Source organism: Meles meles, chromosome 5 (assembly GCF_922984935.1).
Source record: "Meles meles chromosome 5, mMelMel3.1 paternal haplotype, whole genome shotgun sequence".
NCBI classification, from domain to species: Eukaryota; Metazoa; Chordata; class Mammalia; order Carnivora; family Mustelidae; genus Meles; species Meles meles.
The window spans coordinates 99890986-99910340 of record NC_060070.1 but is presented as its reverse complement, the minus strand read 5'-3'; the positions used below and the strand labels follow the sequence as shown (position 1 = coordinate 99910340).

The following is a 19355-nucleotide window of genomic DNA, read 5'->3' as shown; positions in this document are numbered from 1 at the left end:
ATGTGCCCTCTATCCCTACACTTTGAAGAGTTTTGATCAGGAAGGGATGCTGTACGTTGTCAAATGCTTTTTCAGCATCTATTGAGAGTATCATATGGTTTTGTTCTTTCTTTTATTAATGTGTTCTATCACATTGATTGATTTGCAGATGTTGAACCAACCCTGCAGCCCTGGAATAAGTCCCACTTGATCATGGTGAATAGTCCTTTTAATGTACGGTTGAATCCTATTGGCTAGTATTTTGGCGAGAATTTTTGCATCTGTGTTCATCAAGGATATTGGTCTGTAGTTCTCTTTTTTGGTGGGATCCTTGTCTGGTTTTGGGATCAAGGTGATGCTGGCCTCATAAAATGAGTTTGGAAGTTTTCCTTCCATTTCTATTTTTTGGAACAGTTTCAGGAGAATAGGAATTAGTTCTTCTTTAAATATTTGGTAGAATTCCCCTGGGAAGCCGCTGGCCCTGGGCTTTTGTTTGTTTGGAGATTTTTGATGACTGTTTCAATCTCCTTACTGGTTATGGGCCTGTTCAGGTTTTCTATTTCTTCCTGGTTCAGTTGTGGTAGTTTATATGTCTCTAGGAATGCATCCATTTCTTCCAGATTGTCAAATTTGTTGGTGTAGAGTTGCTCATAGTATGTTCTTATAATTGTCTGTATTTCTTTGGTTTTAGTTGTGATCTCTCCTCTTTCATTCATGATTTCATTTATTTGGGTCCTTTCTCTTTTCTTTTTGATGAGTCTGGCCAGGGGTTTATCAATCTTATTGATTCTTTCAAAGAACCAGCTCCTAGTTTCATTGATTTTTTCTATTGTTTTTTTTTTTTTTTTGTTTCTATTTCATTGATTTCTGCTCTGATCTTTATGATTTCTCTTCTCCTGCTGGGTTTAGGGTTTCTTTCTTGTTCTTTCTCCAGCTCCTTTACGTGTAGGGTTAGGTTGTGTACTTGAGACCTTTCTTGTTTCTTGAGAAAGGCTTGTACCGCTATATATTTTCCTCTCAGGACTGCCTTTGCTGTGTCCCACAGATTTTGAACTGTTGTGTTTTCATTATCATTTGTTTCCATGAATTTTTTCAATTCTTCTTTAATTTCCTGGTTGACCCATTCATTCTTTAGAAGGATGCTGTTTAGTCTCCATGTATTTGGGTTCTTTCCAGCTTTCCTCTTGTGATTGAGTTCTAGCTTCAGAGCATTGTGGTCTGAAAATATGCAGGGAATGATCCTAATCTTTTGATACCAGTTGAGACCTGATTTGTGACCCAGGATGTGATCTCTTCTGGAGAAGGTTCCATGTGCACTAGAGAAGAATGTGTATTCTGTTACTTTGGGATGAAATGTTCTGAATATATCTGTGATGTCCATCTGGTCCAGTGTGTCATTTAAGGCCTTTATTTCCTTGTTGATCTTTTGCTTGGATGATCTGTCCATTTCAGTGAGGGGAGTGTTAAAGTCCCCTACTATTATTTTATTATTATTGATGTGTTTCTTTGATTTTGTTATTAATTGGTTGATATAGTTGGCTGCTCCCACGTTAGGGGCATAGATATTTAAAATTGTTAGATCTTCTTGTTGGACAGACCCTTTGAGTAGGATATAGTGTCCTTCCTCATCTCTTATTAGAGTCTTTGGCTTAAAATCTAATTGATCTGATATAAGGATTGCCACCCCAGTTTTCTTCTGGTGTCCATTAGCATGGTAAATTGTTTTCCACCCACTCACTTTAAATCTGGAGGTGTCTTCGTGTCTAAAATGAGTTTCTTGTAGGCAACATACTGATGGGTTTTGTTTTTTTATCCATTCTGATACCCTGTGTCTTTTGATTGGGGCATTTAGCCCATTAACATTCAGGGTAACTATTGAGAGATATGAATTTAGTGCCATTATTAGCCTGTAAGGTGACTGTTACTGTATATTGTCTCTGTACCTTTCTGATCTACTACTTTTAGGCTCTCTCTTTGCTTAGCGGACCCCTTTCAATATTTCCTGTTGAGCTGGTTTGGTGTTTGCAAATTCTTTCAGTTTTTGTTTGTCCTGGAAGATTTTTATCTCTCCTTCTATTTTTGATGATAGCCTAACTGGATAGAGTATTCTTGGCTGCATGTTTTTCTCGTTTAGTGCTCTGAATATATCATGCCAGCTCTTTCTGGCCTGCCAGGTCTCTGTGGATAAGTCTGCTGCCAATCTAATATTTTTACCATTGTATGTTACAGACTTCTTTTCTCGGGCTGCTTTCAGGATTTTCTCTTTGTCACTAAGACTTGTAAATTTTACTATTAGGTGACGGGGTGTGGACCTATTCTTGTTGACTTTGAGGGGGGTTCTCTGCATCTCCTGGATTTTGAAGCTTGTTCCCTTTGCCATATTAGGGAAATTCTCTCCAATAATTCTCTCCAATAGACCTTCTGCTCCCCTCTCTGTTTCTTTTTCTTCTGGAATCCCAATTATTCTAATGTTGTTTTGTCTTATGGTGTCACTTATCTCTCGAATTCTCCCCTCGTGGTCTAGTAGCTGTTTGTCCCTCTTTTGTTCGGCTTCTTTGTTCTCTGTCATTTGGTCTTCTATATCACTAATTCTTTCTTCTGCCTCATTTATCCTAGCAGTGAGAGCCTCCATTTTTGATTGCACCTCATTAATAGCTTTTTTGATTTCAACTTGGTTAGATTTTAGTTCTTTAATTTCTCCAGAAAGGGCTTTAATATCTCCAGAGAGGGTTTCTCTAATATCTTCCATGCCTTTTTCGAGCCTGGCTAGAATGTTCAGAATCGTCATTCTGAACTCTTGATCTGACATATTACCAATGTCTGTGTTGATTAGGTCCCTAGCCTTCAGTACTGGCTCTTGTTCTTTTGTTTGTGGTGATTTTTTTCCACCTTGTCATTTTGTCCAGATAAGAGGATATGAAGGATCAAATAAAATACTAAAAGGGTGGCAAAGACCCCAGAAAAATGTGCTGTAACCAAATCAGAAGAGACCCCAAATTGTGGGGGGGGGAGAAAGGGGATAAAAAGAGGTTCAGAAAAAAAAGGAAAAAAATTAAAAAATAAAATAAATAAAGAAAAAATATAAAAAAGAAAGAAAAAATAAATATATTTAGATAAACTAGTCAAAAAACGTTAAAAAATAAAAGGGTAAAAGTTTTAAAAAATTTAGCAGAAGAAGAAAAAAGAAAAAAAGAAAAAAAATTGAAAAAAGAAAAAAAAGTTGAGTTAGCCGCAACACTAAAGAATCATGGGGAGAAAGCCATGAGTTCCGTGCTTTGCTTTCTCCTCCTCTGGAATTACGCTGCTGTCTTAGGAATTGAACCTGCTTTCCTTGATAGATGAACTTCGTCCTGGCTGGATATTTTGTTGATCTTCTGGGGGAGGGGCCTGTTGTAGTGACTCTCACGTGTCTTTGCCGAGGCGGAATTGCACCGCCCTTACCGCGGCCGGACTAAGTAATCGGCTCGGGTTCACTTTTGGGAGCTTCTGTTCCCTGAACGCTTTCCGTAGAGTTCCAGAGGACGGGAATGAAAATGGCAGCCTCCTAGTCTCCAGCCCGGAGGAGCCGAGAGCCTGGGGCCCCACTCCTCAGTGCGCCCCCAGAGGACAGCGCCCAATCACTCCCGTATCCCCAGCCTCTAGCCGTGCTCCGAGCTCACCGAGCCCACGACCAGTTCAAGGTAACCCTGAGCTGAGAGTTCAGTCCTCGGCTCTGTCTCTGTAGCTGGCTTCTCCATTCTAATACCTGCGAGCTCTGTGACACTCCGACACCCCCGATCCTTCTGTGACCCTGCAGGACCTGGGGTCACGCTGACTCCGCGTGGGCTTCACCCTGGTTTAGCCTCTGGAGCAATGTCCCTCAGTGGAACAGACTTTTAAAAGTCCTGATTTTGTGCTCCGTTCCTCCACCGCTTGCCGGGAGCCGGCCCCTCCCCCTGCGGTCTATCTTCCCATCGTTTTAGATTCACTTCTCCGCCAGTCCTACCTTTCAGAAGGTGGTTGATTTTCTGTTTCTAGAGTTGCTGTTCTTCTTCTCTTCGCTCTCCCGTTGGATTTGTAGGTGTTTGCAATGTTTAGATAAGCTATCGAGCTGATCTCCTGCTACCTGATGTAGTCTCAGCCTGCTACTTCTCCACCATCTTGACTCCTCCCCAAGAATTGCATATCTTGATTGAACTGTGGTCAGCAAGCACATGCTATATGATTCCAGTCCTTTTAAATTTGTTAAACTTGCTTTATGGTCACCATAGGATCAATATTTGTGACCCTCTTGTGCACGTCTGAAGATGAGACATATTCTTCGTGTGTTTAGTTTTTCATCTCTATTAGGTTAGATTTGCCAATCACATTATTCAAAACGGCTGTATGCTCACTGTTTTTTGTTTATTTAGTGAGTTGTTATGTTTCCCTTTCCACTGCTATTATAACTAGTTTCCTTATGATTCTGTCAATTTTTGCTTTATTTACTCTGCAGCAATGATGCTAGGCACCTAGGTGCTTAGGGTTATTCCCTTGGGTGAAATGGGTCTTTTTTTTTTTTTTTTTTTTTTTACTCTGGAGTATTTCTCTTTATTTCTCATTTTCTGCAAGCAAGAAGATTGGTAAAAATAACTGGTTCACCATTTCTGTGATAAAATATAAGTGAATCCTGTTGTCAATACACAGTCCTTTTTCTGGATTCACTCACTGTAAAGAGAAGGCCATGGGGGAAGGCACTTAGCGCATAGTTTAGAAGTACAGAGACAAGCCATATTATGCTGTGACAGCCCATAGGGGGCCGTTTAACCTAGTCTTAGCTGACAAATGAGAATCCCAAAAGAGGTGGGATCAGAGCTGGCTTTGGGCTTGTTTAGGGGCTTAGGTGACTCAGCTTTTGAGCATGTCAAGAAAACTATTTCTTTAGGACAAGTGCTTGGGGAAGCACTTGTCCTAAAAGTTGCTTACTGCAGCAATGGGTGTGGACATTTTTTGTGTGTATGGAAGAGGGCATCTAATTCACAGTCATAGAAGGCTGTTAGAAATAAAATACAGTGGATCCATGTTTGAGGGATGATTAGGAGTTAGACAGGACAGTGGTGGAGATATTGAAGCCTGGGGACTCTCCTGTGCAGAGGGGAGAGTGTGGAGGGAATGGTAAGTAATTCAGTGTGTGTTGGTTTACTTATAAGGTGTGGGGAGTCATGTTGAGAGAGTGGGCTTAAGTGTAAACTAGGTTTATACTTGATTCCATCAAAGAGCTTTAGTTAATAAAATAATATAATGTTCTTTTCCCTTTTTCTTACCTTTGAAGTTCATGGAATCCATTTGTACCATATTCCTCAAATCATTATAACAGTTATCTTTCATATACCAGAACTTATTTTCTTCCATCTCCCCAGGTGATTTCAGCATCTGGAACAGATTCTGTTTCCCCTCCATTGCCCACCATCACACTAAGTAATGGCAACCACCCTTCACGTCTTTTCTGTTCCCCTATGTCCACATGTCCTAGGATGGTACCTATTAAGTCTAAGCCGAGGCTCAGCACTTGTTAGCTGTGTGATTTCTGACAAGTTACCTAACCTCTCTGTCTCAGTTCCCTCATGGGAACCTGAACAATAATCCATCAGAGGGTTGGAAGAACTCAATGAGATGAGTTCATGTATGCCAAAACGCCCGGCATGTCTGCAATGCAGCAGCAATTATTTCCCTCCACCATCAGTATCTAAATTTGTCCTGGTTGGAAAATGCCTTTTGCTACAGTTTAGAGCAGCTTGAAGTAGCTGGAAAAAGGAAACCCAGAGAGAAATTGCCTTATCTTGAGAGCTTTCTCTCAGAAGTGGCCACTGTCATTTAGGGACAAAGCCCAAGCTGGTGAGAGTCCTCATCTCTTTTTGATTGCAGATTTGAGACTAAAAGAGGAGCCTGACCTTTAAGGCTTCCCATTCACCAGCTCTTACAGATTCAAGAGGTGATGCATTTTAATGTGAAAATAGCATATTTTCCCCCCTCTTAGGTCATTCTGGTCTTCTTTCTACTCAGTCCCTATCCTCTACCATTCCCTTCCCCCACATCACCATTAAAAAAAAAAAAAAATCAAACTCTGGTCATTTCAGATACCAAAATATCACGGCAGAGACTAATTTAGCTCAGACTTTCTGCAAAAGCTCACATGTGCTGCAGTTTGGGGTTGCATAATTGATTTAATCTCAGATTTTAGAGGAACGCCGAACTCTCTTTGTGGGACTCTGCATACATTTCTCTAGGGCAAAAACTGTCCTACTTTTTTCTCTCTGGTATCTGTTTAGTGCTAGGCCATTTTCCCCCCCAAGAATCTAAACTACCCTCCGTGAAATAAATGAAATCACAGTTGGAAAACGGCTTACTGGACAGACTTAAAGCTGCCAGATAAGAGCTACACCACACACATTTTTCTTAACCTTCTCCTCCTCCCCTGCTTTCCTTCTTTCTGCTCTAACACATCTTTGTTTGGGACAAGGGGATACATTAGTCATTCAGCTGAGGATTGGCATTGCCCACGTGGAGTAGCAGCGGACTTCAGCAGTCTGTTGGGAATACACAGGCTGTGGGGCTAATCCTTGCCCCCTGACCTGCTGTATGGCTCAAGGCAGATTTCCTTACCTCTCTGAGGCTTACATTCAACATGGCCTTGTGGACTAATGGTTATGAAGGCTAGACTGTAAAGATGTAGCAAGCTGCAAACTCACAACACACACGGGAACCTTTTGGTTGACCAAGTGTATGCGCGCGCGCGTGCGTGTGTGTGTATAAACATAAACATATATATATATATATATATATATATATATATATATATATTTATGTTATATATATATATATATATACCAGCCAAGGAGAATGATTTTATGCCCCCTGAAAGACCACTTAACCAAAATGACAACCAGGCAATTTTCAGTTTGCCTGTGATTTTGTACTGTATTTGGCAACCACAGTTTTGGTTATGTTTTCAAGAATTTCTAAACTGGAAAATTCTTGTTTGCTGACAGATGTTCTTTTTCAACCTGTTTGAGCCAGGGTATAATTTGGGGACTATCTTTGCACTAGTTGCTTCTTGAAAAATGAAGTCTTTGTAATACTTTCTGTATCTTAAGATGTATGTTCTGTAGAAAATAACCCCTTTGTTAGGTCGATACGTAGATTTCCCAGCAGAATTCCCCAAACAATTTGCATCCTGTGAAAGTCACCAAACTCCTCTGTTTGCATCAGTGGAATGAAGTCAGAAGTCAAAAGTAATGCTGACCTCCATAGCCTGAATGGATTGTCTCCTTATGCTGCTAAAATAATTTAGGCTTAAAAAGAACCTAGTACTTATTTAATGAATTGCTTGGCGTAAATTGTTCAAATTCACCATTGTTCAAATTCAGACTCTTCCATACTAGCTGGAGAAATTTGGACAAGTGCATTAACCTCTAAGCTTTGTTATGTATGGATATTTAAAACTGAGATAGGAATCAGGCTTACTTCTCAGGTGTGCTGTGAGGATTAAATGCAAAAATACGTGTAAAGGAATTTGGAGATCCAGCCACAGACAATGTATCAACCAGGTTTCACTGTAATAGTGTGTAACAAATACCTCCCAAATTTCAGTGGCTTACAACAACAAATATTTACACTAGCATGAGTTCCAGCTTACATGTTTTATTTAGGTGTGCTACCTACGTCTCTTCATTCAGGCACTAGGTATTATTTAAAGACTTCTCCTTTCATGACAGGGAACATAATTGCAAATGACCTGTGAAAACTGTCAAAGTATTTGAAAGCATCAACTCAGAACTGGTATTACTGTCACTTCTACTCAAATTTTATTGGCCAAAACAAGTCACATGATCAGGCTAAATTTTAGTAAGTTGGGAATGTATACCCTCCCCTAAAGGAGAAAAAACAGTGAATATTTGCTGAGCAATAATCCAGTCTACCTCTGGGAAGTTTACTGTATCCCATTTTCTTCCCATCCCTTATTTCATCTATGTGACCATTGGCTCTTGTCCATATAGCCTATATGATAGCATCTACTTTGCATTCTCTAAATTACATCACAATTTCTCCTCTCTCTTTTAATTTCAAATTAACATAAACAATATACTTTTCTTTATAAACAGGTACTTTGGAAAATCCCTTAGAAAAAGAACAAAAGCTTCTGATTCTCCTTAGAGCATCAGAGGGAGTTTCCTGTGACCGTTTCAATGGAATTCATATTGATCCAGGAACAATTGGTAAGAGTATAATATAGTTTTTTATTAAAAATGAAATGAAATGTGTGTTTTCTTTTTTTAAAAATTTTATTTATTTGTTTGACAGACAGATTACAAGTAGGCAGAGAGGCAGGCAGAGAGAGAGAGAAGGAAGCAGGCTCCCCACTGAGCAGGGAACCCGATGCGGGGCTCAATCCTAGGACCCTGGGACCATGACCTGAGCTGAAGGCAGAGGCTTTAACCTACTGAGCCACCCAGGTGCCCCGAAATGTGTGCTTCTGATATCGAAGTATCATCTATAGAACATCTACTAAATTCCAGACACTCTTCTAGATGATTTATATTTATTATTTCACTTACCAGGTCTCCTATAACAGTGTCCCTTTCACAGTTGTCAAAAATAAGACTCAGAGATGACGAACAATATGCAGAAGGCTACACTGCTTTATAGTGTCAGAGCTTAGATTTATATCCAGATTGGTCAGACATCAAAGCCTGGACTAAGGGTCTATTATCAACTGTAAATGCTAGGTGGCTTTTAAGATATTTTTAAATTGATAGACCTATAGATTATGAAGAAACATTTACTGTTGACAGTTTCTTCACTACTGTCATAGCACCAAATCCTCTTTTAAAATTAACCTATGCAGGAGCACAGAATCTGGGACCAGCCTTGCACAACCAGGATGTGAGAGCCTGGTGACTCCATTTTAAGGGATAGGGATAAGAAGCTGCTTATTCTAGCATTTTCTCACTTTCTCTCCATGGCGTTACTAATTTTCTAATATCTCAGCAACCCAGTAAAATAGAAGCAATTATGTTGGGATAGTGTGAAGGTTGATAACCTAGTTTCATAATGTATATCCATTGCCAGATAATACTGTAGTTTGACAAGGCTTTATTGTTTCCAGAGGATTTTTCATCCATGCTTTTTTCTTTCTAAGAATATGAGGCTCAAAAATATTTGTACTTTTTTCAAGTTGACAAACTAAATGGATAAAAGGAACATTCCATTTATTTTCGCTTGTGGTGTCCACATTGTTTCATGCAGCACAATGTTGGATTAAACTTTATTTTAGGAGTATGCAAGGGTGCCTGTCTTAATCCTCTACTCCAACTGTATGGCCAAGCTAGTGTTTTTAAAATTTTCTCTGATATTAAATTGAATAAGGAATGATACATTTATTTCACTGCATGCTTAAAATTTTGTGATATTGTAAGTAAATGACAGATCTTAACTTCTTTAAGTATTATTATCTGGAAACAACTGAATGGTGTAATTTTGCAAGAAGTCTTTGATGATTGGAAATGATCTAGAAATCTACTTGTCTGGTCAATTGAATTTTCTGCATAATCCAAATTTAAGGAAACTAACTGGTTTTTGCTATAATATTTGTTGTTGAAAATTTCTCTAAATTATCTCATATTTTTCCCCTTCCTTGTTTATTTAGTCAGTAGTAAAGATGATCTTTTAAGATGATCTTTTAAGATGATGATGATATCATATGAAACATATATATAGTCATATCTATATGACTATTATTATGAAAGATTGATTATTCCAGTACATGTCCTGAAAGTGAGAATATCTCTTACATTTCCATTGATCCAAACTTAAGTTCTATGACTTTTTTCTGAATTCAAGTATAGAAAAAATATAGCTAGTGACATAAACAGTTGGCTAGATTCTTATTGATTGTTTTTGTTGTTGTTCACATTGGATTAAAACCCAAGGCATAGTATTTGTATCTTACGGGTGGTGTTTGGTTCTTCTGTTCATGTGTTTTCTGCTAAAAATTGCAAAGTCTTTAGATTTCAAGATTAGTGATATGCAAAATATGGTATGTGCCAATCCAGAGGTATGCAGACAATACATCTGGGTTCAGGAAGAAAATATTAGAATCCTATTCAAATGTATGTGAACATATTCATATGTATGTATGTTTTTCTAAAATAAATAGATACACATGCATTAGGGGTGCATGATAATAATTTGTTACTGCTTGGGTTCTTGCTCAAAACATTTTGAGACCACTGGAATATGAGGAATTGTACTTCATGTGATTTTAAATGGCAATAAAACATGTTAGAGGACAGACCTGAAGGAATAAAACTGGACTGCATCAAGCATGTCCCTGGTACGACTTTAATTTATGAGTCTGAAATAAATTATATTTGGAAACAAAGGAGCTAGAGATCTCTCCTTTGATATCTGTAATACAAAAAAATATGAGGTCCAACCACTGAAAACAAAGCTAATAGCACCAAATCTCTTTCCTCAGGGAATAAAATTACTCTTGTCTTTTGGAAAATGAAGGCTATAACATAAAATATCAAAACCAGCTAACTTCCAACAGAATTACAAATGGTTTGGAGTCTTAATGGTAGAATTTAACTAGTTAGTCATTGGAATGGTCTATATCCCAACGTTTGGATTACTAGATGCGGTATGGCATTCATTTCTCTATAGCTTTTGAGAGAACGAGATTAAGTTCCATAACCATGTGACATATATTCAACCTGCTGAAAATAGAGAACTTAAATATTCTTTAACTTGGACAGCTTGATATATAGTTTCCATATCACAGATATTGCACAATAAGCTCTCTAGTGAGTTTTACGTAGATGGCCTTAATTCCTCTGAAAATTTCTTATCCAACTGATGCTCCTTTTCCTTTCAGGAATATATGGGAAAGTCCAGCTTCATGGGGCTTGTCCTAAGAAATGCTGGACCCATCTGGCAGCTGACATTGCCTCGGGCAATGAGAGGTAAGAAATGAGAGTTAAGTTAAGGACGTGTTAGCTTGTTTAGTTTGCTGATGCTTTGGGTTTTGTTATAAGATGAAATTAAATTTTAGGTTAAGACTCAAAACTCAAGAATGAATAAATGGTAAAATAAGGGACTAGAAGGGATTCAAAAAAACCTTTGTAACATAATAGAAAAAGAACAAAACAAACCAAAGGCAGAAGAGTCTATAGTCTACATAAGGAGGAAAGTTTAGATAATATATGTTCACTGTTATCAATAAATCTTTAAAAATATGATTCTGTGATATAATAAATGAAATGTAAAGCCATATCATAATTGCCTGAGTTGAGATGATAGCTGGCAAAGAGATAGAAATAAAATAGGAGATGAAGCATATGAAGAATCTTATGGAATTTAAAATGCAATAACAGCATTCGGTAGTGCACTGGAGGTGGTAAAGAATGAAAATGCCAGTGCCTCAAAGTGAACAGGCACCATGAGGAGCTAACTGATGGAATCTACCTGAACATGGAAGACAAGATCAGGAGATAAAAATCATATAAGAGAAGGTATTAGAAAGAGAAAACAGAAAATGTAATGCATATATAACTAATTGCTCATTTTTATTTTATTTATTTATTTAAAGATTTTATTTATTTATTTATTTATTTGTCAGAAAGAGAGAGTACACAAGCAGGCAGAGAGGCAGGCAGAGGCAGAGAGAGAGGCAGGCTCCCTGCCGAGCAAGGAGCCTGATGCGGGACTCGATCCCAGGACCCCGGGATCATGACCTAAGCCAAAGGCAGTGGCCTAAACCACTGAGCCACCCAGGCATCCCTAATTGCTCATTTTTAATAAGAGTCCAGTAATTACAACAGAAAGAATAATGAAGAGTCCACCTAAAATATACATAATAAACCTGAGAGTACTTACATTTAATTTGAAGCAATTAGCACCAAGAATAATGATTGCTACATATCCTCACAGTACAAGAAAAAGCAGTGAACAAAATAAAAGAAAAACAGAAGGTTACATAAAGCTTCTTAACCTTAGAATTCTCTACACTATTAAATATAGGAAGATTATGGTGTAAAATATATACACATTTAGGGAAAAATACATATATGTGTAGTGATGAAAAATATATACATGTTTAGGGGTTTCACTCAATGATTTGGACACCCTGCTAAAATTGCTGTTTACATATGAAGGCAAAAAAGTGTGTATGTGTATATCTATATCTATATCATCTATATCTATATCTATATCTAGATAAAGATATCTTTTGCTTTGTAAGTTACTGAAAAAAATGCAAATATGTATTCTGATAAAGAGCTTAAACTGATCTAAAATTCATGAATAAAGTTTAGGAATACTGTAAAGGTATATAAAATATCTATTTTAAAGATAAGCACTGGAATAAGTTAAATAAAATGTTATAAATATGACTTAAAATAAAACAAAGTCTAATTATTCTTATAAAAGAAACTACATAGAATTTGAAAAGTTAATGTATCAGTTAGGGTTCTATTTATATAAATATATATAACCCATAGGTTATGTGTGTATATATGTATAATATATAGTGTATATATAGTAGTATATATAAAGAGATGTATTTCAGGGAATTGGCTTATATTCTTAGGAGGGCCAGTAAGTGCAAAATTTATAGGGCAGGTTGGTAGGCTGTAAAGTCTTGAACCTTGTCTCAAGACAGAATTTCTTCTTCGGGGAAATTTCAATTTTGCTTTTAAGGCCTTCCAAATGATTGTTGAAGCCCACCCACATTATTAAGGGTAATCTTTACTTAAGGTCAATTCCTTGTAGATATTAACGACATTTACAGAATACGTTTGAAGAAACATGTGCATTAGTGTTTGATAGAATAACTGGGCACTACAGCCTAGCCAAGTTGACACATAAACTAACCATCACAGATCATTATTATCAGATAAAATTCTGGGTTTACAACCTGGGACCATGGCCATAGGAAACTGATGATGGGGCATGACTGGCATATGAAGCAAAGATGAATCAGTTTGTTGTAGCAGAATTTAAAATAGGGTATATACTTCCATATCACCAGGGAAAAAAGAGAGTGAAAGAAACCATAAAATATATGCTAAAATACAAAAGGAGAAGAAAGTTAAATAGTAAGATAATTAAAGCAACAAAAAAGGTATAGACAATAGAAGTAAGAAAATAAGAATAAATTTTCTAGTTATAAAAAGAAAACATGCAACTAATGAATTGTTGAACACTATACCAAAAACTAATGATGTACTCTATGTTGGCTAATTGAACATAATAAAAAATAAAAATCATAAAATAAAAAATGAAGAAAATATGATTGTTAAAAATGACCACACATAGGAAAAAAATGGGTAAGAAATCAACATGTACTCACAACATTTTTTACTTGAGGAAAATAAAACCAACATAGAAAAAATTAATTAAATATTAGATAAAATGAATTATTGAAATAAAAAAAGACTCAAAATTATAAGGAAAGAAAAAATTAAGTGTATAAAATAAATACATTTTATATCAATAAAGACTTCAATCTCCTAGGAGACCCAAGAGGCAGGAAAGTTTTGTACTGGATAACATAATACAGAAGTACATAAAGCAGATCTTAAACAAATGAGGAAACTGACAGAAACAAAAATGGTAATGAAAGATATTTACATACTTCTTTCAGTTTGTGTGTGTGTGTGTGTGTGTGTGTGTGTGTGTGTGTGTGTTTTGGAGAGAGAATGAGAAAGCCACAATGTGGGGGCAAGGGAAGGGAGAGAGGGAGAAGGAGAGGGAGAGAGAGAATGCTAAGCATGGGGCTCTGTCCCAGGACCAGGAGATCATGACCTGAGGCAAAATCAAGAGTTGGATGCTCTACTGACTGAGCCACCCAGGTGCCCCTTTCTTTCAGTTCTTAACTTTTAAACTAGGTTAAAAATGATAAAGAAAACATGAAGAAATCTGAATAAAGGCACTTTAATTTATATATAAGAGAATATAAATATAATTTACCTCAGAATATGAATAAAATTAAAACCTTAAGAAATTTTAGTAAAAAGAAATGATGTAGAATATGATCACAATAAAATAAATGTAAAGGTAGAAATGTCTTAACCAATAATCTTAATCTCTTACAAGATAAAAGAGCAGAAAAGAAAAAAATAAACCTTCTAAATAACTTTGTGTCAGAGAGGAGATGGAAACTCCAGAAGTAGGATGCTAGCAAAATAGCAATAAACTGCATGAGTTGTGGCCAACATGCAATCACATTAAAGGCTTTCATTGCTGAATAATAAAATACAAAACTAAACAAACTGAACTGTCAATGTGAGAAACCAGAAACAAAATAACCATAAGTCTAATGAAATTAATTTGTGTAAGATAAAGGGAGAAATTGGTGAATTAGAAAATAGAAAATTAGTAGACTTGAAATTTTTTTGAGATAATGGTTTAATCTTTAATGACATTAATTATACAAGGAAAATAATATGTAAACTAAGAAATGAGAATTCAAATATAACAGATAACAAAGATTAGAAGTATAATAAACTGTATAGGTCTATAGACTGCCATTCTGAAGTCTAAAAAAATAAATTATATGTAGGAATATAAATTATCATAATTGGTTAAAGAAGAATATAACTGAAAGAACCAATAATAGCAAAAGACATGCAGTTACCAAAGATTTGTTCCCAAGAATACATTTGGTTCAAATAAATTGATGGCATATTCTTTCAGTCATTCAAATATCAAACACTTTTTATGTTGTATAATATGTTCCATAGCATATGAAAATATGGGAAATTTTTCAGTTAATTTTAGGAAACAAGCATAAAATACTTTTTATTTATTTTCACAAAATAATTTTTGAAAACAGCTACTAAAGATAATTCGAAAAAAGAAAACTGGGAGCAATATCTAAGTGTAAATAAAATGCAAAAAAATGAAATCCTATATAAAACAGTGACAAATGAAATCCATATATTAGGGGAAAAATGATGGTTGAGTGTGATTTATTCAAGTAAAGAAGGACAGTTTAAAATAATTCCTTATTATAATATTATCAAAGCAATATATATAGCCTAAGAACATGATCAATTTGATACAAAACAGAAACACATTTAATAAAATTAAGCTTGCATTCTTAAAGAGTAATTAAGACTACAAAAATATTCTTTATTTTTTAGTGATATACTTTTAAATCAATGTTTCTTAATAGAATGGTTTAGCTATTAGTTGAGAATCACTGCTTTAAATAATAAAACAAGTTAAATCATTAAAAATCCTTCTCAAACAAGCATCATTCTATTTTATGGAAAAGCTGACCTTAAAATTATTGTGTATTACAATAATCATTAAATATTATTATTAAAGTTAGCCAATATATTGGGTCAAGAAAAAAAATGCATTAGAGAAATCCAAACTGTCAGTTTTTTGTAGATTGTATATATTTTGTCCTAGGACACTAGAGAATCATCTGAAAAACCATTATTGTATTCATTCAGTTAGTGCACAAATTACTAGCTTTTGAATATTTTAATGTAATAACCTTTTTAAATTTCAATTTAAAATACCTAAAAATAAAATTAAGAAAAATTACAGGAGGAATTGAAATAAAACTATAAAACCCTAGTAAGTGTACCTGGGTGGCTCACTCGGTTAAGCAGCTACCTCAGCTCAGGTCATGATCCCAGGGTCCTGGGATCAAGACCTTTATCAGGCTCCCTGCTAAGTGGGAAGCCTGCTCCTCCCTCTCTCACTTCCCCTGCTTGTGTTCCCTCTCTCACTGTCTCTCGCTCTGTTAAATAAATAAATAAATAAAATCTTTAACAAAATGAAATAAATAAGTAAAACACTAGTAAGAGGCATAAAAGGAGATTAGAATAAATGGTGATGCATAACATCGATGGAAAGGCTCAATATTTTAAAGATGTCAAGTCTAATGCAACTTTAATAACAAGTCAGATACATGCATTTGACATTGGGTTCACTAATTCTAAGTCTTTTGGAACAATAAACACTTGAAGATAGCCAACATTACCAGTTACTTTTTGAAAAATATATACCTTGGGGTGCCTGGGTGGCTCAGTGGTTTAAGCCACTGCCTTCGGCTGGGTCATGATCTCAGGGTCCTGGGATCGAGTCCCACGTCCGGCTCTCTGCTCTGAAGGGAGCCTGCTTCCCTCTCACTCTCTCTGCCTGCCTCTCTGCCTACTTGTGATCTCTGTCAAATAAATAAAATCTTTAAAAAAAATATATATATATATATACCTTGGGGCATGTGGGTGATGCAGGCAGTTGAGTGTCTGGCTCTTGGTTTTCAGCTCAGGTCATGGTCCCAGTATTCTGGGATCAAGCACCATGTTGGCTTGGAGCTGAACAGAGAGTCTGCTTGAGATTCTCACTTTCTCTCTCTCTGGCCCTCCCACTCATGTGCACATTGTCTCTCTCTCTCTCAAATAAATAAATAAATCTTAAAAAAAAAAAAATATATATGTATATATATACTTTATATAGACATACACTTTTAGTGTGAATAATTACCTATAGCTGTTGGCACCAAAACAGAAGAGAATGCCTAGCGATAGACTCAGGTATGTATTATTACTTAGAATTTAAATAAATTAGCATTTCAAATTCGTTGCAGACTTGTGCTGGAGTAATTGGTAAACACTTTGGAAAACTATAAAATTAGATTCTCAAATTGTGCCTCACTCTGAAAAATTATAGGTAGATTAAAAAATAAATGTAAAAAAATAAAACTATAAAATTATTTGAAGAACATTTAAGTAAATATTATGCAGTATTAAAGTAGGGAAGACCTCTCTTATTTTTTTTTTAAGTGTTTAATTTATTTATTTTTTCAGCGTAACAGTATTCATTGTTTTTGCACAACACCCAGTGCTCCATGCAAAACGTGCCCTCCCTATTACCCACCACCTGTTCCCCCAACCTCCCACCCCTGACCCTTCAAAACCCTCAGGTTGTTTTTCAGAGTCCATAGTCTCTTATGGTTAGCCTCCCCTTCCAATTTTTTTTTTTTTATAAACATGTAATGTATTTTTATCCCCAGGGGTACAGGTCTGTGAATCGCCAGGTTTACACACTTCACAGCACTCACGATAGCACATACCCTCCCCAATGTCCCTAACCCCCTCCCCCTCTCCCAACCCCACCTCTCCCCAGAAGACCTCTCTTATATGTAATAATTATAACATCAAGAAGTCATAGATTTGACAACCTAAAAACATTAGTATTTAAGAATATTAATATTTTTGCGTACCAATTACAAAATGCAAAGGCAGATATTAAAATGGAAAATATTTGCAATTTTTGATAGTACAGATGGAGGGTTAATATATTTTTTTTTAAAGATTTTATTTATTTATTTGACAGAGAGAGATCACAAGTAGGCAGAGAGGCAAGCAGAGAGAGTGAGAGGGAAGCAGGCTCCCTGCCGAGCAGAGAGCCCGATGCGGGACTCGATCCCAGGACCCTGAGATCATGACCTGAGCCGAAGGCAGTGGCCTAAACCACTGAGCCACCCAGGCGCCCCGGGTTAATATTTTTTATATGTAAAAAATACTTAGGAATAAATAGAAAACAATATAAACACGCTAGAAGAATAAACATTAAAGTGTTTGAATACATGAGCCATAAAAGAAGACATACATCTGACTAATAAACACATGGAAAAATATCCTTCCCTACTAGAATTAGAATAAATGTTAATTAAAACAAAATTAAGCACTATTTTAAAATATTGAATTACCAAAGGGGAAGATGATTGAATTCCATGTTGACAAAAGGATGGAGATGTGGGCATTCAAGCTAATATTATATATTAGCCTAGTTTTGTAAATAAACTAAAATAACATTCAGGTATGCATATATGTGGATAAAAGAAATGTCTGGAAGGATGTACAGCATGGTAAGGATCCCTGTGGGAGAGTTGATAGATGGCAATTTCTTTGGTGTGCTTTTCTCTATGCACAGAATTTCTTCATAGAGTAGTTATTACCTTTGAACATTGTTATTGTTTTATTCAACACAATTTTTGAGAATTCTTACCCTATGTCAAACATTGAGTTATGGCCTGGAAATACAATAAAAAGTAAAAATCGACATGGTCTCTGTACCCAGACATTAATGAAATAAATATAAAGTAAATGTAAAATTACATATAGGATAAATGCTATGAAGGAAGGTTTATAGGATTCTGAAAACATGAATACAGGATCTTGAAGCAGGCTAGAGAAGGCTTCCCTGCAGAATGATTATAGAGGTGAGAACTAAACCATCTGTGGGCCCTAATTAAAAGCAAAGTGGGGTGTGGACGGTTGGAAAGAGCACTCCAGCAAGAGCAAACAACACTCAATCATTCAACAAATATCTGATAGGAACTTACTATGTGCCAGGTGTGGCTGTAAGCCCTGGAGATGTAGCGACAAATCTGAAGAGATCACTGCCCTCTGGGAGTTTATATCTTCATGGAAAGAGAGACAATAAAAAGCTAATACAGAAATATATACAACATAGTTGTATGTTATAAAATGCTCTAGTAAGGAAATAAACAGGGTGGTACAATTGAAAATAGTTGGGGAATGTGCAGGGTACCCTTTCAATTAAATAGACAGGGGAGACCTCTCTGGGGAAGAAAAGTTCGAGCTGAGATCTGAATGGTGGGAGGCATCCTGCTCTCTGATGAGAATGGGTTAGGGTGCTCAGTGAAGGAGGGACATCTGGTCCAGCATTATCTCTCAGGTGGCCTTTGGGGAGTGGAAGATGGAGAGAAGATCACTATAGCTGGACCAGAGTGAGCAAAGGGGAGAGTGGTATGATATGGTAGATGCCAAGTCAAGTGGTACCTTGCTTAGGTGTGAGAGGTCAGAGGGAAAATCACTGAGGGTTTGCTGAGGGCAATTGATAGATTGATAGAGTCTGACTTATGTTTTGACAACCACTCTGACTGTTATATAGATGAAGAGCGGTGGAGAAAAAAGCAGAAGCTGGACTATGAATTAGGAGGCCATTTGAGGCCAAATATCATGGTGGCTAGGACTATAGAGGAGGCAATGGGGATGGGGAGAAGAGATGGTGCTGTCTCGACATGCCAATGGACTGAATGTTGAGGTGAGGGATGTGCTCCAGATTTTTTGACTGAGCAACCTGATAGATGGTGGAAACATGCACTGAGGTGGGAAGACTGGAAGAGGAACAGATTTGTCAGGGTGGAAGATGGGAAATGCTAAATTGGAGACTCCAAGTGGAGATGTTAAGACAATTAGATATGTAGTTTAGGACTCAGGGAGAAAATGATGGTCATCTAGGAAGCAGATAATGTCACTGATCAAGAAGACAGGAAGAGGAGAAAATTGGAGCCTGGAAATGAGACTGGG

At 36.5% G+C, this 19355-nt stretch overlaps 1 protein-coding gene across 1 annotated transcript in view; it reads left to right on the top strand.

Moving 5' to 3' along the window:
- Nucleotides 1–19355, top strand: part of LOC123941759 (fibrocystin) — a 361193-nt gene that overhangs the window by 294750 nt on the left and 47088 nt on the right. The window contains exons 54-55 of the mRNA XM_046005454.1: nt 8100–8213; nt 10874–10961. Of these exons, the coding sequence (XP_045861410.1) occupies nt 8100–8213; nt 10874–10961 (202 nt within the window). The remainder of the gene's footprint in view (nt 1–8099; nt 8214–10873; nt 10962–19355) is intronic.